At 52.3% G+C, this 21464-nt stretch overlaps 8 protein-coding genes across 10 annotated transcripts; 6 read left to right on the forward strand and 2 right to left on the reverse strand.

Moving 5' to 3' along the window:
- The first annotated feature begins 758 nt into the window (after positions 1-758).
- LOC108155969 (nuclear pore complex protein Nup98-Nup96) lies at positions 759-9441 on the forward strand. Of its 2 annotated transcripts, XM_033388518.1 has the most exons (10): positions 759-1342; positions 1416-3995; positions 4070-4618; positions 4691-4885; positions 4950-5119; positions 5191-5479; positions 5549-6569; positions 6621-7030; positions 7097-7585; positions 9352-9441. In XM_033388518.1, exons 1-9 carry the CDS (start codon positions 1066-1068, stop codon positions 7543-7545), a joined length of 5940 nt encoding a protein of 1979 aa, XP_033244409.1. In that variant the 5' UTR covers positions 759-1065; the 3' UTR covers positions 7546-7585; positions 9352-9441. The 2 variants fall into 2 exon arrangements, with proteins under 2 accessions (XP_033244409.1, XP_017142635.2); XM_017287146.2 differs by lacking the exon at positions 9352-9441 and having other exon boundaries at positions 7097-7835.
- Positions 8154-9285, forward strand: LOC117186992 (uncharacterized protein C11D3.03c-like). Its single transcript, XM_033388522.1, has 2 exons — positions 8154-8366; positions 8437-9285. Exons 1-2 carry the CDS (start codon positions 8238-8240, stop codon positions 9118-9120), a joined length of 813 nt encoding a protein of 270 aa, XP_033244413.1. The 5' UTR covers positions 8154-8237; the 3' UTR covers positions 9121-9285.
- Positions 9238-11439, forward strand: LOC117186890 (nuclear pore complex protein Nup98-Nup96-like). The gene is made up of 4 exons (XM_033388173.1): positions 9238-9256; positions 9352-10165; positions 10217-10626; positions 10693-11439. The coding sequence occupies exons 1-4, from the start codon at positions 9238-9240 to the stop codon at positions 11139-11141; spliced, it is 1692 nt and encodes a 563-aa protein (XP_033244064.1). The 3' UTR covers positions 11142-11439.
- Positions 11440-11749: 310 nt separating this feature from the next.
- On the forward strand, positions 11750-12976 carry LOC108155970 (uncharacterized protein C11D3.03c). Its single transcript, XM_017287147.2, has 2 exons — positions 11750-11962; positions 12033-12976. Exons 1-2 carry the CDS (start codon positions 11834-11836, stop codon positions 12714-12716), a joined length of 813 nt encoding a protein of 270 aa, XP_017142636.1. The 5' UTR covers positions 11750-11833; the 3' UTR covers positions 12717-12976.
- Positions 12977-13351: 375 nt separating this feature from the next.
- LOC108154667 (helicase SKI2W) lies at positions 13352-17190 on the forward strand. Its single transcript, XM_017285004.2, has 3 exons — positions 13352-15715; positions 15777-16844; positions 16905-17190. The coding sequence occupies exons 1-3, from the start codon at positions 13394-13396 to the stop codon at positions 17106-17108; spliced, it is 3594 nt and encodes a 1197-aa protein (XP_017140493.1). The 5' UTR covers positions 13352-13393; the 3' UTR covers positions 17109-17190.
- LOC108154675 (dnaJ homolog subfamily C member 8) lies at positions 17162-18396 on the reverse strand. Its single transcript, XM_017285016.2, has 3 exons — positions 18233-18396; positions 17781-18101; positions 17162-17714 (listed from the first exon to the last, which is right to left on the reverse strand). Exons 1-3 carry the CDS (start codon positions 18299-18301, stop codon positions 17340-17342), a joined length of 765 nt encoding a protein of 254 aa, XP_017140505.1. The 5' UTR covers positions 18302-18396; the 3' UTR covers positions 17162-17339.
- Position 18397: 1 nt separating this feature from the next.
- On the forward strand, positions 18398-19315 carry LOC108154676 (probable oligoribonuclease). Its single transcript, XM_017285018.2, has 2 exons — positions 18398-18486; positions 18552-19315. Exon 2 carries the CDS (start codon positions 18617-18619, stop codon positions 19178-19180), a length of 564 nt encoding a protein of 187 aa, XP_017140507.1. The 5' UTR covers positions 18398-18486; positions 18552-18616; the 3' UTR covers positions 19181-19315.
- On the reverse strand, positions 19208-21345 carry LOC108154674 (lipid storage droplets surface-binding protein 1). Of its 2 annotated transcripts, XM_033388521.1 has the most exons (7): positions 21144-21345; positions 20774-21075; positions 20487-20718; positions 20019-20203; positions 19765-19955; positions 19526-19703; positions 19211-19465 (listed from the first exon to the last, which is right to left on the reverse strand). In XM_033388521.1, exons 1-7 carry the CDS (start codon positions 21145-21147, stop codon positions 19310-19312), a joined length of 1248 nt encoding a protein of 415 aa, XP_033244412.1. In that variant the 5' UTR covers positions 21148-21345; the 3' UTR covers positions 19211-19309. The 2 variants fall into 2 exon arrangements, with proteins under 2 accessions (XP_033244411.1, XP_033244412.1); XM_033388520.1 differs by lacking the exon at positions 21144-21345 and having other exon boundaries at positions 19208-19465; positions 20487-20697.
- Positions 21346-21464: the final 119 nt, after the last annotated feature.

Genomic DNA, 21464 nt, shown 5'->3' on the forward strand with positions numbered 1-21464 from the left:
TTTTATGTCAGTGTGACCGCGGACTTATCGGTAAAATATACCCACCGACCGTCAGAAATATACCAAAATATACCGTCTCATTTCTAAAATATACCGTAAATATACTGACGATTTCAAGTTTTATTATACATATTCCTTACTTTTGATATTCCGCCGAATATTAGTAGCTATATAGAACATTTAGCCATGCCCACATAATTTTATCCGAATTATGAATCAATTTTCTACAAGATTGGATAGTTTTCAATCCTTGCTTTTATTGGATTTTGCGTAAAAAAAGGTTTAAACGAAAAAGTTTAACAAAAAAAGAGTCGCAATGTTGCTGGTATTTGAAGACGTGATGCGTGCTTAGCCCTTTGTACACCCTATTTCGCTAATTTTATATAAAGATCAAACGTAATTTATTAAGACCTTTTCTCAAATTGATATTCTTTAGACATATTCAAGTACATTATTAGTATCTTGTATATATTTATGTCGATCCTGATACCTACTGAGCCTTGGAAGACAAACATATTCACAATTCTATAACATCCATTTCCCCCAGGGTATGTGTGCATGGAATTAGCAACATGTTTGAGTATGGAATGAGACTCATTGTTGCAAAAGCGAAACTGCGGCGATAAATGTTATAAAATGTTACAACTTAGTAATAAATATGCTTTCATTAATAAAAATTTGGATCTCGTGATTCCTCTCGCCGATATTTTTGACAAAATACACTAGCGCGTTACAAAACGCAACACACTGTATCAGTGCCATCACCATTTTTCTTGCATTGTGAAAAAATCGGCGCGCCATTTCCCCTGGTTTTGCGTCCCCCAGTAAATTTTGTGCAAAACAAACAGTTTGCAAGTGTTTATTGTTAATAGTTTACGGCGCCGGAGCACCGGCTTACGAGCAAAACGTAGAGCAGCACATTGTCAAGTTGGGAAACTGGTAATTTGCAGCGCATTGTGAAATCCCGCGCGGTCGACACTGACGACGATCCAAGGAGCCATCTAGTGCTGGTGCATGTGTTAACGCTTTGTTTGAGGAGCCACCCAAGTGAAGTGAAGAAGAAATATGTTTGGCGGCTCGAAACCCTCGTTTGGAACCACGCCCAGTGCCACCAGCTTTGGGAGCTTTAGCAACACGGCCGCGACCACACCATTCGGGCAGTCGGCCTTTGGCAAGCCAGCGGCACCAGCGTTTGGCAACACCTCGACCTTTGCCGCCCAGCCCGCACAGCCATCGCTCTTTGGTGCTGCAGCCACGCCGGCGCAGCCAGCCGGTGGCATGTTCGGGGCCAGTACGTCCAGCGCGTTCGGCAGCACCGCCGGCGCGCCCACATCATTTGGAGGTTAGAGACGATGCACGAAGTCTTTTCTGCAGTAGCATCTGAACTAATCTGATATTCTGTCGCTTTTTCGCAGCCTTTTCGCAGCCGCAGCAGGCGGCAAACATATTTGGATCGCCGCCGCCGGCATCCAACACCTCGCTCTTTGGCCAGGCAGCAACACCGGCATTCGGAGCAGCCAAGCCAGCCACCCTGGGCATGACCGCCTTTGGCCAGACGCCAGCAGCACAGCCTACATCGTCGCTGTTTGGCCAGACGGCAGTCGCCACCAGCGCCTCGGCTTTTGGGAGTTTTGGCCAGGCAGCGCCCACCACCACAAATGTCTTTGGCAGTGGGACAGCATCGGCCTTTGCCCAGCCCCAACCCGGGGCCGTGGCCAGCGGCGTCAATCCGGGCTCGGCGGTGGCCAAGTATCAGCCAACGATGGGCACAGACACGCAGATGAAGAACGGACAGCCGAATAGTGTGAGCACCAAGCAGCACTGCATCACGGCCATGAAGGAGTACGAGCTCAAGTCGCTGGAGGAGCTGCGCATGGAGGATTATCTCAGTTCGCGCAAGGGTCCGCAGGCGGGCAGCCCGGCGGGGGCCTTTGGTTTCGGGAGTTCGGCCACGGCCGCCCAGCCCCCGGCCTCGGGGCTGTTCGGCAGCACGGTCCAGCCGAGTGGGGGACTCTTTGGCCAGTCGGTGGGGCAGGAGAACAAGAGTCTCTTCGGGGCATCGGCCTTTGGCCAGCCGGCCACGAGCAGCGCCTTCGGGGCACCCGCCCAGCAGAACAGTTTCCTGCAGAAGCCTTTCGGAGCGACAGCCGGCACGCCCTTTGCCCAGCCCGCCGCAGATGCCTCGAATCCGTTTGGGGCCAAGCCGGCCTTTGGCCAGGGAGCCAGCATGTTTGGCCAGGCACCCGCCACCAGTGCCGCTCCAGCCTTTGGCCAGGCTAACACAGGGTTCGGCTCCTTCGGCTCGACGGCAGGACAACAGCAGCAGCAGACGTCGCTCTTTGGCAGCACCCCCGCCGCGGATCCCAACAAGTCGGCCTTCGGCCTGGGCACAGCTGCAACGGCGGCCAACACAGGGTTCGGTTTCGGTACGCCGGCCACCAGTACGGCCGGAGGAGGCCTGTTTGGGGCCAAGCCAGCCACAAGCTTCGCGGCGCCCGCCTTCGGAGCCACCTCAACGCCCAACACGGGCTTCGGGAACTTTGGGATGACCAACAGCGTCGCGGCGGGCGGAGGGCTCTTCAACAATGCAGGGGGCATGAACAAGCCAGCCACCACGGGATTTGGCGGCTTTGGGGCAACAGCTGCGGCGCCGCTAAACTTTAATGCCGGCAACACGGGAGGATCGCTCTTTGGGAACGCAGCCAAGCCGGGAGGCGGCCTTTTCGGTGGAACATCCACGCTGGGTGGCCAGACGCAGGGTGGCCCAGTCGGAGGAGGAGGAGGACTCTTTGGTGGTGGAACTGGAGCCTTCGGCACAGGCGGCGGCTCACTCGGCGGCGGCGGAGCATTTGCCAGCCTCGGGGGGAACACATCGATGGCCGGCGGCATGGGGATGGGGGCCCAGCAGCAGATGGGCGGAGGCGGCATGATGCAGCTATCGCAGCAGCCCATCCACCAGCAGATCCTGGCCCGTGTGACCTCTCCCTACGGGGACACGCCCATCTTCAAGGACCTGCGTAACGGCAATGGTGTGGACGCCACGAGGGCCACCAATCCCGCCGCGCAACAGGCCGTGATGGACATGAACAACAAACAATACAAGATCAACCTCCACGACAGCCCGGTCCCCTTGAAGGTGAAGGCCACGAGCAGCAGCACCCGCAAGTCCTTGTTCGAGGGTCTCGAAGAGTTCGATGCCAGTGTCGAGGGCTTCAACATCAGGCCGAATGCCAGGCGTCTTTTGATCAATTCCAAGGACAAGCCAACCGAAGCCTCAAACTTGAATTCTTCGGTGAACAGCAGCGGGCCGCACAGCATCCATGCGGCTGTAGGGCGCTCCAGTCGAGAGTCCTTCAATGGAGCAATTCCCAATGAACCATCGCCAGCTGCTCCGGCCAGAAGCTCCCGCTCTCCCAGAGACAGCAGAGACCAGCAGCAGGACACGAGTCGCCGCGAGTCCTGGCTGCATCCCAAGAACCTGGAGATGGTGCGACAGCGCAACATCCAGACGGGCATGGACCAGCAGCAGTCGCCCCTCAACAGCACCCTCAACGAGCTGGTGCCGCGCAAACCCCTGGAGACCTATCGTCCCTGCTCCACACAGCGCCTGTCCGTGTCCACCATACCAGAGAACCCGTTCGAGGATCAGTCGCAGTCGGCCAGTGCCATTGCCAAGCGGGACACCTTCTCGGACCAGCAGCAGGCGAGCAACGAGAGCACCCTCTCGAACCGCACCCACGAAGAGGAGGCCGCCCTGAATCGCAGCCGACTGGTTATTGAGGCGGCTGCTGAGGCGGACCTCGAGCCCCATCCCACGGGCATAGTGTTGCGTCGCGCGGGCTACTACACGATACCCTCGCTGGATGATCTCAAGTCCTACCTGGCCGAGGATGGGTCTTGTGTGGTGCCCAATTTCACCATCGGACGCGAGGGCTATGGCAATGTGTACTTCGGCAAGGAGATGGATGTGGCTGGACTGAATCTGGATGAGCTTGGTAAGTGATTGATCAGAGCAGAGATCAGAGCAGAGCAGCCGTGGCTAATCCCCCCTCTTTCTGTTCCCCTCCAGTTCACTTCCGTAACAAGGAGATCATCATTTATCCCGACGATGACAACAAGCCGGCCATCAACCAAGGCCTGAATCGTGAGGCACAAGTCACCCTCGACCAGGTGTGGCCCGTGGACAAAACCCAGCATGTGGCTGTGAAGGATGCCCAGCGTCTGATCGAAATGGACTGGGAGGGAAAGCTGCGTCGTGTGTGCGACAAAAACGATACGCGCTTCATCGAGTACCGCCCGGAGACGGGCAGCTGGGTGTTCCGTGTGAAGCATTTCTCCAAGTACGGCCTGGAGGAGAGCGACGAGGAGTGCAGCATCGACAAAGTGCCCACCGATCCAAAGAAGCCAAAAATGACGGCCCTCGAGGCACATCATCGAGCAGCGGGGGCCCAGGAGGCCGGACAGGATAAGATGACACTCAATTCGCTGCGGCATGCCCAGAGGATATCCGAGGATGCCGCCCGCTCGCTGGATCCCAAGGCGTTGGTCACGAATGTGGCCAGCAACAGTTTCCGGCCCATGGATGATTCGGCCGAGTTTATGCTGCTGGACAAGACCCGTAAGTGGCCCGAGAGCTGATCTGTCTTTTGTTTGTATCACATCTAAAACTCATGCGCGATGCCACACACAGAATTCTTTCAGTGTCTTTCTGGCGCCGGGACGGATTTCTCCATGTTTGAGTCGCCACGACAGCAGCAGCCCCAGACCATTGTCAGCCCCACAGCCATGCTGGCCAAGGAGATGGCCGGCAATGAGCCACACAAAATGCAACTGATGAAGTCCTCGCTGTTTGTAGACGACGAGGCCTTCGAAGATGAAGTCAGAGGTAGCAGCGATTGCCCGTCGTTTCCCGATCACCCATCACCCATGAATGTTTATATGTTTTTCAGTGACTAACAAGCGCTTCCAACGCCACCGACACTTGTCCCAGGCAGGGCCGAACGCCTGGACAGACATGGGAGCCTCTGAATCCTCCAGTCCGTATGATTTTGGCCACACAACTCCCGGCCTGCCCGTCTCCTCATCGGCCTCTGTGGCCAGTCTGCTGCAGTCGGATGAGGTACAGATGAAACACAAATCACATCCAATAGTACAGTTCTATACTAATGAACCCATCCACCTCCTATGTAGACCTCTTCGGTGGCCACTGGCAGCATCTTTGCGGAAAAGCCAAAGCCAACAGCACTTGTGGTACCCTCCAAGGTGCGACCGTTTAAGTTTGTGAGCAAGCCCAAGGTGGCGCCTGTCAAGGTTTTCGGCACAACAGTGCCGCTCGTCCGTTCACTTTTGTACGAGCATCGCCTCAAGTGGGTGGCCGATCTGGGCTTCTACAAGGGCCGCAGCTTGAAGCTGACCTTTGGTCCGCACAACACACTGATGGTGCCCCAGACCGTGAACAATGTGCGCCGAGCCATAGAAGGTAGCAAAAGCATAGAAGATTCCCCTCCTAAAATGTGGATTAATAGTACCGCCCCTCCTGTTTTTTTAGATGGCAGCGTGTCGCTATCCTCTCTGATCTTTATGCCACGGGCAGCCAATGATTTGTCGCCCGTTTTGTGGCAGTTTTGCAAATTCAATATGGTGCATGGCCACGCGAACTTTCGCCAGACGATTGTGCCCCATTTGGAGGTGCAGCTGGCCGAGGGCTCGGCCGTGCAGATCGAGGATAGCCAGTGTCCCTGGCTGCAGGCGGGCACGGCCACGCAGCTGATTGCCAATCACCTGAGAGAAGCCGTCAAACTGCGGAACCTGGGAGCCCTGGAGGAGTACGGGGTGTCAGTGTGGTCCCTGCTATACGCCCTATGGGGGCGACACGAAGAGCTCTCGGATGATTCGAACGACGCGAACAGTCACCACACGGTCATGTGTCGACGCAACCTTTTCTCCGAGTGGCTGGAGAACACCCTCGTGGGCAGAGATCTGCTGACCAAAAAGGTCAGCAGCCACACCTATCTGGACCACATGATAGATCTGCTCAGCTGCCATCGCGTGAGCGAGGCTTGCGATCTGGCCCTCAACTACGACGATGCCCACCTGGCTCTGACACTCGCTCAGCTGGGATCTGGAGCCGTCGTTCGCATGCTTTTGGAGGAGCAACTGTTCGCCTGGCAGCAGAGTAAATCGGATAAATACATCCACCTGAACCGCCTCAAGATGTTCATGATGGCCGCGGGTGTCAATATGATGCAGTCCTCCCAGGGGGTCATCAACCTGATGGAGGACAACAGCTGGCTGACGGTGGTGGGCATGGAGTTGTGGTACTTCAGGGAGCCCACGTCTTCCATTACGGACGCCCTAATCGAGTACGACAAGGCCTTCCAGTCCGAGGAGTGCTACGCAGAGCCGCCCAGCCCCACCTACAAGGGAGTACCCACCGCTGAAGAGAGAAAGAAACCTGTATACGACTTGCGCTACCATCTCCTGCAGCTGTATTCGAAGCGAATGCATCCGCTGGAGGAGACACTGAATCCCATAACCCACACAGTCGATCCCATGGACTTTCGTTTAAGGTAGACACTCGACTCCCTTTAATGATCCTTATAACACCCTTTATCCAACAGTTGGCTGCTGCTGCAGACCCTGTGGGCGCTCGGTTATCGCCACTGCTCGCGCCTGACCGAAGCCCAGCTGACGGTGGACTTTGCCAGCCAGTTGGAGAACGAGGACCTCTGGCAGTGGGGCATCTTTGTGTTGCTGCACATCGAAAGCCGTCACCGTCGAGAGAGAGCCGTGCAACAGATGTTGCTGCGTAACGTGAGCGTATTGGCCCAGGCGGCACACAACGACGAGGAGCGCTTCATCGTAGAGCAGCTGGGTGTGCCCAAGTCCTGGGTGGACTATGCCAAGGCTGTGCGCGCCGGTTCTTTGGGCAAGCGGCATCTGCAGGCGAAGCATCTGCTAAAGGCCAAGCACTGGGCGGAGGCACACGAGATCATCTTCGAGCACATTGCGCCCGATGCCTTAATTAATGGTAAGTGTCATAGAACAGACATCACCGATGTAGCAGTCTCATTTTGGGCATGATTGTGTTTTACAGGTCAAACGGATTATTTGCACCGTCTGCTCATCCAGTTCGAGGACACCGAGGGCTGCAGCAGCGGCATACGAGTGCCGAACTGGGCCAATCAGGGACAGATATTCCTGGACTTTATCGACATCAGTTCCAAGTTCAAACAGATACGGAACGTGCAGAACATTGAGGACATCAAGGCGCGCTGGGAGAACCTGAAGCCGCAGCTGAGCGAACTCTGTTCGCGCATCAGTCTGCTACCGTGTCCCACGGCCAAGCATCGTCTGTGCCAGACGGAAATCTCGCAGAGCCTCAACTGTCTGGTGCAAGGCATGTGCATTGTCAGCCCACAAATGCAGTCTTCCGCCGTGCTGAAAGTGGCACTCGAACGGCTGCCAATGCCACAGGAGTCCCTCTCGAAAGAGCTGCGCACGCTGCTGGACGAGCTGCTCGAAGATCTGGAGCATAAACACTAGGCCACGCGGAAAAGCACGAAAATACAATATAAGATCGAAAGTAAGTCTATATATAATTAACGTTGATTAGAATCTACCTAAAAAAACACAAAGCAAGAACTAGAGTAAGGTTTCGAGCTAAGGAAAGCGTTTCGTCAACAGAAAGATCAGATCACAAACACACATCAGAGTTATTATGAATGTCTATGTTATTTTGTTAATTCGATTATATTTCCAATTTCCGATCGTCTGACTACTTTTAGAATAGACATTTTTTGGTAAACAATAAAATTGATTTGATTGTTTGTACACACTAAACGCGCGACCGTGCGTTTGCGTTTTTTAAAACCGATAAGAGCTTTCCTACCATATCTTATCATTCTATTGTCTATCGATAGCAAAATCTGATCGAAAAAACCACCGATACATCGAGATTCAATCGAATAATTTTTAAATAATTGAAGTATTGAAGCTAATCTGTGTCCTGAGAAGCATTTCGCTGATCCAACCCTGGTTGCATTGCCTACTTCTACTTTCTCTCAAACGATCGTCGAAATAAACCATCGATCTATAAAAAAATCGCGACTATCGATGGTGGCCGCCGCTCCATTTTTCAAATCCGATACCAGATCATTAGATCGATAGCCAAAGTGGGAGTGGGAGGTGTGGCAATCGAGCACCTGCATCGAATTAAAAAACTATTCCCAGAAGCAATGGCCAGCCCAACTGTGCCAGCCCCTTGGTGTGGACGTGACTTCAAGCCCCGCTCTTTCGATAAACACACGCCTGTCGTGTGCTACGACAAGCCCAGGGCATCCGTTGTTTCTCATAAGGAATACGATGTGAGTTTGCAACCCACCCGGAGTCCGGAGTCCAGTCCGGAGAAAGCTAACACGATCTCTGTTGATCTAGGATAAACGCTTCCTGGCCATCACCGGAGAAACAGTCCAGACACTGGTAGTGCCGAAGCGAGAGGCCCGCACCTGGACCATGCAGGAGGGCGATCTGTGCCGTATCACTGTCCACGAGGGCTCGCAAGTGGGCGATTTGAACTTTTGGAATCTAGAGAACACGCAGGAGCGCTTCTACTCGGGCAAGACGCGTCAGCTGCACTCCTCCCACCTGAAGGTGTACGATCGCCTGTGGAGCTGCCTGCCCCACCTGCGTCCCATGGCCACGTTTGTGTTCGATTCTCTGGCTAACTATGGCATCGACGAAGACGGTGCCTCTCTGCATGATGTAATCGGAACGCGCTGTGATGATTACACCTACAAGCTGATAACGGGCCAAGATCGCGTCGGCAGCTGCCATAGTTCGCTAGTGAAGGCCGTGGCGGAGGAGCGCGGCCTGACCGAGCAGGATGTCCATGACGTGTGGAACATCTTCATGTGCACTGGCTTCACCAAAGACACACAGCAGTACTTCTGTAAGCCGAGTCCAGCCCGCAGAGGCGATTTTATCGAGTTTGTGGCTGACATGAATCTGCTGGTGGCTCTGAGTGCCTGTCCCCAAGGGGATGTCTCCATACCGGTGGGTGCCGAGGTGCCCGACGAGAAGTGTCACCCCCTGAAGGTGGAGGTGTTCCGCAAGAAATAGGGCTTGTTGTATCTTACAGAGACCAAGAATACGTATTGGGATCGAGATATGTCTATGTATATACAAGATACTAATCATATGCATGAATATGTCTAAAACATAGCAACAAAATAGGGTATGCAAGGCCCATACTCCAGTTGATAAGCTGCTACTAAGAAATGACGTGACATTCCATACAAACTTACGTTGCCACTGTTTTTTTGTTGACCTTTTTTTTAAACCTTGTTTTAGACACAATATTGCTGATTGCCAAGCACCTGAGAGAAGCCGTCAAACTGCGGAACCTGGGAGCCCTGGAGGAGTACGGGGTGTCAGTGTGGTCCCTGCTATACGCCCTATGGGGGCGACACGAAGAGCTCTCGGATGATTCGAACGACGCGAACAGTCACCACACGGTCATGTGTCGACGCAACCTTTTCTCCGAGTGGCTGGAGAACACCCTCGTGGGCAGAGATCTGCTGACCAAAAAGGTCAGCAGCCACACCTATCTGGACCACATGATAGATCTGCTCAGCTGCCATCGCGTGAGCGAGGCTTGCGATCTGGCCCTCAACTACGACGATGCCCACCTGGCTCTGACACTCGCTCAGCTGGGATCTGGTGCCGTCGTTCGCATGCTTTTGGAGGAGCAACTGTTCGCCTGGCAGCAGAGTAAATCGGATAAATACATCCACCTGAACCGCCTCAAGATGTTCATGATGGCCGCGGGTGTCAATATGATGCAGTCCTCCCAGGGGGTCATCAACCTGATGGCGGACAACAGCTGGCTGACGGTGGTGGGCATGGAGTTGTGGTACTTCAGGGAGCCCACGTCTTCCATTACGGACGCCCTAATCGAGTACGACAAGGCCTTCCAGTCCGAGGAGTGCTACGCAGAGCCGCCCAGCCCCACCTACAAGGGAGTACCCACCGCTGAAGAGAGAAAGAAACCTGTATACGACTTGCGCTACCATCTCCTGCAGCTGTATTCGAAGCGAATGCATCCGCTGGAGGAGACACTGAATCCCATAACCCACACAGTCGATCCCATGGACTTTCGTTTAAGGTAGACACTCGACTCCCTTTAATGATCCTTATAACACCCTTTATCCAACAGTTGGCTGCTGCTGCAGACCCTGTGGGCGCTCGGTTATCGCCACTGCTCGCGCCTGACCGAAGCCCAGCTGACGGTGGACTTTGCCAGCCAGTTGGAGAACGAGGGCCTCTGGCAGTGGGGCATCTTTGTGTTGCTGCACATCGAGAGCCGTCACCGTCGAGAGAGAGCCGTGCAACAGATGTTGCTGCGTAACGTGAGCGTATTGGCCCAGGCGGCACACAACGACGAGGAGCGCTTCATCGTAGAGCAGCTGGGTGTGCCCAAGTCCTGGGTGGACTATGCCAAGGCTGTGCGCGCCGGTTCTTTGGGCAAGCGGCATCTGCAGGCGAAGCATCTGCTAAAGGCCAAGCACTGGGCGGAGGCACACGAGATCATCTTCGAGCACATTGCGCCCGATGCCTTAATTAATGGTAAGTGTCATAGAACAGACATCACCGATGTAGCAGTCTCATTTTGGGCATGATTGTGTTTTACAGGTCAAACGGATTATTTGCACCGTCTGCTCATCCAGTTCGAGGACACCGAGGGCTGCAGCAGCGGCATCCGAGTGCCGAACTGGGCCAATCAGGGACAGATATTCCTGGACTTTATCGACATCAGTTCCAAGTTCAAACAGATACGGAACGTGCAGAACATTGAGGACATCAAGGCGCGCTGGGAGAACCTGAAGCCGCAGCTGAGCGAACTCTGTTCGCGCATCAGTCTGCTACCGTGTCCCACGGCCAAGCATCGTCTGTGCCAGACGGAGATCTCGCAGAGCCTCAACTGTCTGGTGCAAGGCATGTGCATTGTCAGCTCACAAATGCAGTCTTCCGCCGTGCTGAAAGTGGCACTCGAACGGCTGCCAATGCCACAGGAGTCCCTCTCGAAAGAGCTGCGCACGCTGCTGGACGAGCTGCTCGAAGATCTGGAGCATAAACACTAGGCCACGCGGAAAAGCACGAAAATACAATATAAGATCGAAAGTAAGTCTATATATAATTAACGTTGATTAGAATCTACCTAAAAAAACACAAAGCAAGAACTAGAGTAAGGTTTCGAGCTAAGGAAAGCGTTTCGTCAACAGAAAGATCAGATCACAAACACACATCAGAGTTATTATGAATGTCTATGTTATTTTGTTAATTCGATTATATTTCCAATTTCCGATCGTCTGACTACTTTTAGAATAGACATTTTTTGGTAAACAATAAAATTGATTTGATTGTTTGTACACACTAAAAGCGCGACCGTGCGTTTGCGTTTTTTAAAACCGATAAGAGCTTTCCTATCATATCTTATCATTCTATTGTCTATCGATAGCAAAATCTGATCGAAAAAACCACCGATACATCGAGATTCAATCGAATAATTTTTAAATAATTGAAGTATTGAAGCGAATCTGTGTCCTGAGAAGCATTTCGCTGATCCAACCCTGGTTGCATTGCCTACTTCTACTTTCTCTCAAACGATCGTCGAAATAAACCATCGATCTATAAAAAAATCGCGACTATCGATGGTGGCCGCCGCTCCATTTTTCAAATCCGATACCAGATCATTAGATCGATAGCCAAAGTGGGAGTGGGAGGTGTGGCAATCGAGCACCTGCATCGAATTAAAAAACTATTCCCAGAAGCAATGGCCAGCCCAACTGTGCCAGCCCCTTGGTGTGGACGTGACTTCAAGCCCCGCTCTTTCGATAAACACACGCCTGTCGTGTGCTACGACAAGCCCAGGGCATCCGTTGTTTCTCATAAGGAATACGATGTGAGTTTGCAACCCACACGGAGTCCGGAGTCCAGTCCGGAGAAAGCTAACACGATCTCTGTTGATCTAGGATAAACGCTTCCTGGCCATCACCGGAGAAACAGTCCAGACACTGGTAGTGCCGAAGCGAGAGGCCCGCACCTGGACCATGCAGGAGGGCGATCTGTGCCGTATCACTGTCCACGAGGGCTCGCAAGTGGGCGATTTGAACTTTTGGAATCTAGAGAACACGCAGGAGCGCTTCTACTCGGGCAAGACGCGTCAGCTGCACTCCTCCCACCTGAAGGTGTACGATCGCCTGTGGAGCTGCCTGCCCCACCTGCGTCCCATGGCCACGTTTGTGTTCGATTCTCTGGCTAACTATGGCATCGACGAAGACGGTGCCTCTCTGCATGATGTAATCGGAACGCGCTGTGATGATTACACCTACAAGCTGATAACGGGCCAAGATCGCGTCGGCAGCTGCCATAGTTCGCTAGTGAAGGCCGTGGCGGAGGAGCGCGGCCTGACCGAGCAGGATGTCCATGACGTGTGGAACATCTTCATGTGCACTGGCTTCACCAAAGACACACAGCAGTACTTCTGTAAGCCGAGTCCAGCCCGCAGAGGCGATTTTATCGAGTTTGTGGCTGACATGAATCTGCTGGTGGCTCTGAGTGCCTGTCCCCAAGGGGATGTCTCCATACCGGTGGGTGCCGAGGTGCCCGACGAGAAGTGTCACCCCCTGAAGGTGGAGGTGTTCCGCAAGAAATAGGGCTTGTTGTATCTTACAGAGACCAAGAATACGTATTGGGATCGAGATATGTCTATGTATATACAAGATACTAATCATATGCATGAATATGTCTAAAACATAGCAACAAAATAGGGTATGCAAGGCCCATACTCCAGTTGATAAGCTACTACTAAGAAATGACGTGACATTCCATACAAACTTACGTTGCCTCTTTTTTTTTGTTGACCTTTTTTTTAAACCTTGTTTTAGACACAATATAATCAAAATGAGTACCTAAATGTAGCTTGTAGAAAATTTGTTCGTAAATGACCTAAAATATGTGGGAAGAGCTAAGGATTTCAGTTAGTCAGCATTATTTAACGGAATATCTAAATTGAGAAGTAGGAACGATTTTACTCTTACGTTTTATTTGTTTGACCTTTTTGGACAAAGTCCCATAAAAGCAAGTATTTAAAATATGCCAGTCAGGTAGAAAATTGATTCATAATTCGGATAAAATTATGTGGGCAGGGCTGAGGGTTCTATCTAGCCAGTAATATTTGACGGAATATCAAAAACGAGGAATATGTGTAGAAAAACTTAAATGCGTTAGTATATTTACGGTATGTTTTAATAATGAGACGGTATATTTCCGAGGGTCGGACGGTATATTTTATCGTCAAACAAAAAAAAACCAAACAATTGGATTAACAAAAATGGGCGAGATTTGCGGGGAGGACAACTTTGAGAAGCTGCTTAACTATATACTACGGCCGGACATATCCATCCATGATCCCCTGCCCGAGGTGCTGCCACGGCAGATCGATCCGATGCGCCTGTTGAGTGTCCCAAAATGCTCGGGAAGCACCAAGCTGATGCCTCGGCGGGACCTGAGCGGTGAGATTCTTGAGTTCGTGGAGGTGGATCTCGAGGATGTGGAGGCCAATGCCAACAATTCAATGTCCATGCAACGGGAGCCGGGTCTGCTGGAGGAGGCGACGCGTGGATCCCACATGAACTATCCCTTCTGGCCGGGCGGCTTTGATGAGCAGCGGCAGCAGATAGCCGCCTTGGAAGTTGACAGCTTTGATTTTGGAGATAATCTCCTGACGGTGCCGCCGGGCTTTGCCTCAGGCCATGATTTCGCCCAGACTCAGGCAGGCGATGCAGGAGCTCCAAAGACTGGAGCTGCAAAGACCGTGGATCTGCTGGACAATCTGGAGCAGGATCTGGATGTACAGGAATGGATGCAGATGACGCGAAGTGAGAATAAGGCCGCCAAGGGACCGCAGGTGGATCTGAAGTTTCCCTCCTCCTCCACCGAGTTCCAGGATGTGGACGACCAGATTATGAAAGCGGACCTCAAGCCGGTCCTGAATATCTCGACTACTGCGAAGACCTTCAGCAGTGATTGGGCGGAAATGGTGGACATTAGCCAGCCGATCAGCGACTTCAAGGAGCAGATACCCTGTCCCGCAATGGATTTCCCCTTCGAGCTGGATGTCTTCCAGAAGCAGGCGATCCTTAAGCTGGAGCAGCGGCAGTATGTGTTTGTGGCGGCCCACACATCGGCCGGCAAGACGGTGGTGGCCGAGTATGCCATCGCCCTGTCCAAGCGGGATCTGACGCGCACCATTTACACGTCGCCCATCAAGGCGCTCTCGAATCAGAAGTACCGCGACTTTCGCAAGACCTTCAAGGATGTGGGCCTGATAACGGGCGATCTGCAGATCGAGCCGACCGCCTCCTGCCTTATCATGACCACCGAGATCCTGCGCTCGATGCTCTACTGCGGCAGCGACATCACCCGCGACCTGGAGTACGTGATCTTCGATGAGGTGCACTACATCAACAACCCGGAGCGCGGCCATGTCTGGGAGGAGGTGATCATCCTGCTGCCCGACCATGTCAACATCATCATGCTGAGCGCGACAGTTCCCAACACCATGGAACTGGCCGACTGGGTGGGCAGCACCAAGAAGCGAAAGGTCTATGTGATCAGCACTCTGAAGCGTCCGGTGCCGCTGCAGCACTTCCTCTACACGGGAGCGGGTGGCAAGAGCCGCGACGACATATTCCTGCTGGTCGACGCCAATGGCAGGTATCTGCAGGGCAACTACGAGAAGGCCGTCGAGCGCAAAAAGGAGATGCAGGGCAAATCCAAGAGCGGAGCCGGCGCCAGCGGGTCCAAGAACTATGTGAATGCTAAGCAGGAGCAGTACACGTGGATAGGACTGATTGATTTCCTCAAGCGCAACAACAACATGCCGGTGGTGGCCTTCACGCTGTCGCGCAATCGATGCGATACCAATGTGGCCGCCCTCCAGTCGGTGGACCTTAACACGGAGAAGGAGAAGGGAGCCGTGCAGAAGTTCTTCCTGCAGTGTCTGGCCAAGCTGAAGCCACCGGATCGCAGCATTCCCCAGGTTATGGTGCTTAAGGATGCCCTAGAGCGGGGCATTGGTGTCCATCACAGTGGCATTCTGCCAATACTCAAGGAGATTGTGGAGATGCTGTTCCAGAATGGTCTGGTCAAGCTGCTCTTTGCCACCGAAACCTTCTCGATGGGCGTCAACATGCCCGCCCGCACCGTGGTTTTTGATTCGCACAAGAAATTCGACGGCCTGGAGGTGCGCAATCTCAAGCCGGGCGAGTACATACAGATGGCTGGTCGAGCCGGTCGCCGTGGGCACGATGAGACCGGCACCGTGATCGTCCTGTGCAAGGGGGATGTGCCGCCCTCGATGGAGCTGCGGCCGATGATACTCGGCCTACCCGAGAAGCTGCAATCACAGTTCATCCTCCGGTATGCCGTCATCCTCACCTGCCTGCGCCTCGAGAGCATCAAGGTGGAGGACATCATGCAGTTCAGCTTCAAGGAGTTCAACCAGAAACTCCAGCTCCCAACGCAGCAGAAGCAGCTGCGCATAGCTGAGGATAAGTTTGCCATGCTGCCCACCCTGGGGGAGCATCTGCAGCCGCTGGTCCAGTTCTACGACAAGTCCATTCACTACTGGAAGGAAAAGCATCGCGTTATGGTTGTTCATGAGTGGGAGTGGGAGTGGGAGTGTCGCTTATTTAATGCCTGATCTTTTGCAGAAATTCATCGTTACCCAGGCCAAAATCCAGAAGGAACTGAAGGTGGGTCGCGTGATTGTCATCACGCAGGGCAAGCACTACAACAAGCTGGGTATCCTCCTGAACATCAAGTCCGTGCTGGGCAAGGACACCATGTATAAAGTGCTCGTCTTGGATCATCAGTTCAAGGCCAAGGAGATCGAACTGGTCAATCGCGGAGAGTTCTACTACAAAATACTCTCGCTGACGCCCAAAAACAAGTTCTTCCAGCCGGAGGGGATTGGCGGTCATACTGTGCTCGACATCAAGGCCATTGACATTGTGAGCATCACCAAGTCTACGTTCAAGGTGGACGCAGATGTCGTGATACGCAACTGGGAACAGCGGCAGCTGGAGCGCTTCAAGGACACACCACCGGGAGCCACGGTGGTGAAGGCAGTCTCCGATCTGCATCAGCTCAATGAGAACTATATCGCCAATGTAGACAGCATCAAGTTCATCAACTTGGCGAAGGAGATCAATGTGAATGCGGACACCGAGGTGGACCTGCTCCAGTCTGTCGAGCAGTTGGGGCGCCAGGTGGCCGACCTGCTGCCCCACACCAATATCGCCGGACTCGAGCAGGAGTTCGCCAAGGTCTATGAGCGACGAATGCTGGAGCTACACATCGAGGAGCTGCGCTTCAAGAACTCGGCCAAGAATCTGTCCCTCTATCCGGACTACTGCAACAAGCTGAAGGTCCTGCACGCCCTCAACTACATCGATGAGCAGAACGAGGTGACGCTCAAGGGCAAAGTGGCCTGCGAAATGGGCCAGAACGAGCTGCTGATCACCGAACTGATACTCTGCAACATGTTCAATGATCTCGAGCCCGCAGAGATTGCTGCCCTGCTGTCGGGTCTGGTGTTTCAGGCCAAGATCCAGGGCGAGCCAGTCATACCTGAGGCCTTAAAAGAATGCGTGGCTGCCTTTGAGCAGATCAGTGATAAAATTCTAGCCGAGGAGCAGCGTTTCCAGGCGTCCACTGAATCCGAGAGTCGCCTAAACTTTGGCCTGCTCGAGGTGGTTTATGAGTGGGCCAGAAATAAGGTAAGAAGCGTTTGAAAATTGTTAGTGCTTCTTATTGGTTGCCCTCGGTTATTCTTTCAGCCTTTTGCCGAGATCATGAAACTGACCGAAGTGCAGGAGGGCATCATTGTGCGCTGCATCCAGCAGCTGGACGAGACGCTGCGCGACGTTAAGACGGCGGCCATACGCATTGGCAATCCCGGCATGCAGGCCAAAATGGAGGAGGCCTCGGCGGCTATCAAGCGAGACATTGTCTTCACTGCCAGCCTGTACACGGAACTGTAATGTGTAATGGGATGTGGGGCATGGCCCGGATTCGAGAGGCAAGACAAGGAATCTGATTTCTTATAAAACTATTTATCATGCACATGTGTCAATTACAATTCCAAATGGGAGACTTATAAAAGTGTAAAAATATTTGTGGATGCAACATTCAAACAGCGCGACGCGACGCGATGCGGCGACGGGGAGCGATGGAAATAAACGATATAACATCGTCGCGCTGGAAGAGCAATTTCATCGTGATTCTGGCTTGAATTTGGGCGGCACCATCATGCCAGTCATGTGCTTCTGTTTTTTAGTCTTCTTTGATTTGCTCGTGCCCGACTGGAAGTCGTGCCAGCTGTTCACGCGGCTCTGACGGGACTCTTCGAAGTTTTGCTGCCACTCGCGGTCCGATTTGATGCGTTCCTCCTCCTCGATTTCGGTTTCCCGCTTTCGCTTGCGCTCCTCCTGGTCGCGCTGGTCCAGTTTCTGGCGGCGTCGCTCCATATCGGCAAACAGTTTCATCACCATTACGTAAATGGCATGCTTGTATTTCGTGGGATCATCCTCTGGTATGGGCTCCATGGGTCGGCCCTCCTTTTTAAGCTTTTTGCGTTTCTCTGCGATCTGAAAATCAGAATACGATTAAGAATATCTCAGTCTCTGTTATGGGTCATGTGTCATGTGGCAAACCATTTTATCTGTTCGTCCCTTGGCCTCCTCATAGACCTCCAGGCACTTTTTTCGCGACAATTCATTCTCCAAGATTTTCCAGGAACGCGATACAATGTCGAATGCCAGTTGGGCGCGCTCCTGGTTATCGTGATTCTTATCCGGATGGACCAGAATGGACAAGGTGCGGTAGCGCTTTTTTATATCGGCCACCTCGACCTCTGGTTCGATTTGGAGCACTTCGAATGGGTTAAGATTGAAGTATGTGGAACCTGGACGAAGTAAACGATCAATTTGTTGAGTAGGAGTTAGTACAGAATCGCGTTTTTCAATTTCTTTCACCTGCGAATATAGTCACAAAATCGTTTATTTATGTGTACAGTGAAATAATAATTGTGTTGTGTGTTGGCTGTTATGGGAGGGCCCCACAACCACAACCTGGTATTGCGCTGGCATTGCCATCTTAAACTTACTTCGGTGTAGAAGTCCTCGAACGATTCCTTTGATGTGCTGGGCTGGTCTCTGGCTGATGCGGAGGACATTGTTTTTGACTTTCCTTTCTCCTAAATTTCTATGTCTATACGTTTCCGCTTTCCCCAAACAATAAAATTTACTTTTTGATAAAAACGCTGTCTGTACCAGGGCAGTGTTGTTAATTTCTAGTGATGTGAGATATTCTATCGATTGCTGCAACTATCGTTGTGAGGGAAGAGCGCACAATCACATGGTTGGTGATTACCTGTTGAAAAATTTATACACAATTTTTAATGCTCCTTGAACTAAAACGCCTAGGACTATTTGTGGGCGGTAGGCTCATACAGATACAAAGTAGGCGTGCAACAAATCAAGACCGAAAAATGAGCACAAGTAAAAGTGTGGCCGATGTCGAGACGGATCTTGTTTGGATGGATCTGGAGATGACCGGCCTCGACGTAGATACGGACAAAATACTGGAGGTTTCCTGCATCATCACCGACAAGGATCTCAACATCAAGTCCGAGGGACCCTGCTTTGCCATCAACTACCCAGAGGATGTCTACAAAAACATGAACGCATGGTGCATGAAACGCCACTACGAGTCTGGCCTGATCGACCGTTGCCGGAGCTCTGATGTAACTCCCGACAAGGCGGGGGATCTAGTGATGTCCTACCTGCAGAAAAACATCCCCAAGGGCAAGTGTCTCCTTGCCGGCAACTCTGTCTACATGGATCGGCTCTTTATCAGGAAATACATGTCGCCCGTCAACGAATATTTACACTATCGAATTGTGGACGTTTCCACCATCAAGGAGCTGGCCAAGAGATGGTACCCCGACATCGCCAAAGCAGCGCCGCGCAAGGTCTTTGCTCACCGCAGCCTCGACGACATCATGGAGAGCATTCAAGAACTGAAGTACTATAAGGAGCATTTGTTTAAGTGACCAATACCAATAATGCTCGCTTTTGTGTAAGTGTAAAAAAATCGTTTAATGACTTGTGCGGATGTGCAGACAAAAGCAAAACTCTATTATAAGACATAAGAATACGATTACAATAAAAAACTCGATTTCCTAGTAGACACCATTTATGTTGTTGTGGGCCGCTGAGTAATTGTTTGTGTTGTTGTCCTGTCGCCTCCTCGAGGATCTGTGATTGGTTGTGGCGCTGTCGGTGCCCGTCACCTTCTCGGCCTCAATGCGTCCGGACAGAAAGTTGGCCACACGCTCCTGGAAATGCAATTTGCTAGTCAGTAAAGTAATCGAGGGAAGTGGTCTAGTCGTTCTCACCAGATAACTGTTGGTCAGGCCCTGCAGACTGCCGTAGAACGCCAGTGCGCGCTTTAATAGAGATTCAGCCTCCTCCTTGGACAGGGTCTTCACCTTGTCCAGTCGGGATATTGTGATAATGCGATGGTTAATATATACGATTTGGTGGGCCACTTCTGTGGTGGTGTGTGCCAGGTTTCTGTGGAAATCAAGTGCCAGATTAGTGGGGAATCAGTAATGAAATATCTTAGAACACTCACCTGGGAATGTTGGATGCTACAGTGGCACTGAAGTTCACCAAATGCACTACTCTTCTGGCCGATTCCCTTGTGAGGAGCACAATCAACTGCTCCAGGGTGGTTGGCCTCGCCTGGTTCTCGGGCTCATCTGCGCTGAGATATGTCCACAGTTCCCTAGCCTTTTGCATGGCCTGTTTTGGATCCGTGGCAATCTGTAGGAATGTTCAAGAGCTATTAGGCATGTGGTCTACTTGGAAGGCACTCCTTTTACTGACCAATTCAACAGCATAGATGAGCACATGGATGGCCTCTTTGCTTTGTTTCTTCAGGGCGCGGGCCTCGGCGATCGTTCTTTGTGTGAGGCGGCGCTTCAGCTTGCGGGAGAATCGTTGACCGTGGTGGATCGCCTTGATGGCCCCCTTCTCATTGAGTGCCGCTCCGTTATCATCCTCTTGCGGGGCTGCAAAGCGGATATATTCAAAATTATAATACCATTTTGAATCCCCATTATTTGTAGATGTGTTTTGTGTAACAGCGACTTGAGCGGACCTGAGCCTCCGCTTATCTCGTGACTCCAATAATTCACAAGAGATAACCTCCTCGGCTAGCGCCCGACAACGCCATCGCCATCGCAACGTTGGAATTTAAAAATAAACTATGAGCCGAGCCGTGCTGAGCTGAGCTGAGCAGCATCAGCCACAGCAGAGCGTGAGATGAGTGCACCTTGTCTCAAGGTTACTCACCGTCTGTCTGATCCTGGCCCGTGCCAATGGGCACCAGATATTTGTCCACGAATTTGTCGCCGGCTGTGAAGGCTCCATCGATGCGATCCGCCGCATAGGTGGTGAGGGGACTCTCCAGCACAGCAGTGCCAATTTGTTTGACCGAATCGGCGCGCTTGAGGACGGGCCGCACTAGATGATCCGACATGTATTCCTTGGTGTTCCAATACATCTTTAAGCCCAAAATAATTGCCTTGTAAGCGAATCAAGCCGCATTGGCGGGACGGAGGCCAGTCGCCGGTACTTACCATTTCGGGTGGCAGATAGACCAGAGGAATACGCTGTTCCAGTATGTCCAGACTCTTGCACATGACATTGTCGATACGCTTCAGGGGATGCTCAAAGAGCTTCACGGCCGGTTGAACGGAGCCATAGGCGGCCGAAATGGTAGCCTCGGCGGCCTCAAAGTACCAGGAGAACAAACGATTGTTGTTCTTCACCTTGCCGTAGATGTTCTCCACCCGCTTCACGCTCGACTCCACCAACGGAATGGAGACAATGCGATCGATGGCCTCTAGGTGGAGTCCACTGCCGCCGATAGTTGCAGTTGCTTTAAAAGGATGAAAGGGTATTATGTACTGGAGATCACATTATGCAACGCGTGCCACTAACACTAACCCATTTGTGTGTGAGAAGGGTGTATAAGAGTCGCTTAGTAAATGAACTGTTCCGGGCACAAGCTAAATTGCTACTGCTTCCACTCTTCGATCGACTCGTGCTTGTATTTGAATTCCCAAAATCACGTCGCGTTCTAAGTTGCTCGCACCGATCGCGCCTCCCTTTTAAGCGGTACGGGATGTGTATTCAGACTAAATCGTAGTCGTCCACTTTCTGGACACCACTCCACTCGCATCATGTTCGTTTTGACCCTTAACACTCGCGCGCGCGATAAGGACGCTCGCTCTTTCTATATGCACAAACACACCGTGCACCTCGACA

Source organism: Drosophila miranda, chromosome 2 (genome assembly GCF_003369915.1).
Source record: "Drosophila miranda strain MSH22 chromosome 2, D.miranda_PacBio2.1, whole genome shotgun sequence".
Taxonomy (NCBI): domain Eukaryota; kingdom Metazoa; phylum Arthropoda; class Insecta; order Diptera; family Drosophilidae; genus Drosophila; species Drosophila miranda.

Bases quoted from the DNA above. Each gene is read 5' to 3' on its own strand.
- LOC108155969 (XM_033388518.1), top strand. From the start codon at position 1,066: ATGTTTGGCGGCTCGAAACCCTCGTTTGGAACCACGCCCAGTGCCACC. The intron at 5,480-5,548 runs GTAGCAAAAGCA...CTGTTTTTTTAG, and splicing joins TGTGCGCCGAGCCATAGAAG to ATGGCAGCGTGTCGCTATCC. The intron at 7,031-7,096 runs GTAAGTGTCATA...TGTGTTTTACAG, and splicing joins GCCCGATGCCTTAATTAATG to GTCAAACGGATTATTTGCAC.
- LOC117186992 (XM_033388522.1), top strand. From the start codon at position 8,238: ATGGCCAGCCCAACTGTGCCAGCCCCTTGGTGTGGACGTGACTTCAAG. The intron at 8,367-8,436 runs GTGAGTTTGCAA...CTGTTGATCTAG, and splicing joins TTTCTCATAAGGAATACGAT to GATAAACGCTTCCTGGCCAT.
- LOC117186890 (XM_033388173.1), top strand. The intron at 10,166-10,216 runs GTAGACACTCGA...TTTATCCAACAG, and splicing joins CCCATGGACTTTCGTTTAAG to TTGGCTGCTGCTGCAGACCC. The intron at 10,627-10,692 runs GTAAGTGTCATA...TGTGTTTTACAG, and splicing joins GCCCGATGCCTTAATTAATG to GTCAAACGGATTATTTGCAC.
- LOC108155970 (XM_017287147.2), top strand. From the start codon at position 11,834: ATGGCCAGCCCAACTGTGCCAGCCCCTTGGTGTGGACGTGACTTCAAG. The intron at 11,963-12,032 runs GTGAGTTTGCAA...CTGTTGATCTAG, and splicing joins TTTCTCATAAGGAATACGAT to GATAAACGCTTCCTGGCCAT.
- LOC108154667 (XM_017285004.2), top strand. From the start codon at position 13,394: ATGGGCGAGATTTGCGGGGAGGACAACTTTGAGAAGCTGCTTAACTAT. The intron at 15,716-15,776 runs GTTGTTCATGAG...GATCTTTTGCAG, and splicing joins AGGAAAAGCATCGCGTTATG to AAATTCATCGTTACCCAGGC. The intron at 16,845-16,904 runs GTAAGAAGCGTT...TTATTCTTTCAG, and splicing joins ATGAGTGGGCCAGAAATAAG to CCTTTTGCCGAGATCATGAA.
- LOC108154675 (XM_017285016.2), bottom strand. From the start codon at position 18,301: ATGTCCTCCGCATCAGCCAGAGACCAGCCCAGCACATCAAAGGAATCG. The intron at 18,102-18,232 runs GTAAGTTTAAGA...CTATATTCGCAG, and splicing joins TCGAGGACTTCTACACCGAA to GTGAAAGAAATTGAAAAACG. The intron at 17,715-17,780 runs GTTTGCCACATG...TCTGATTTTCAG, and splicing joins AGGGACGAACAGATAAAATG to ATCGCAGAGAAACGCAAAAA.
- LOC108154676 (XM_017285018.2), top strand. From the start codon at position 18,617: ATGAGCACAAGTAAAAGTGTGGCCGATGTCGAGACGGATCTTGTTTGG.
- LOC108154674 (XM_033388521.1), bottom strand. The intron at 20,719-20,773 runs GTAAGTACCGGC...TTCGCTTACAAG, and splicing joins TCTATCTGCCACCCGAAATG to GCAATTATTTTGGGCTTAAA. The intron at 20,204-20,486 runs GTGAGTAACCTT...TCCGCTTTGCAG, and splicing joins GGGCCAGGATCAGACAGACG to CCCCGCAAGAGGATGATAAC.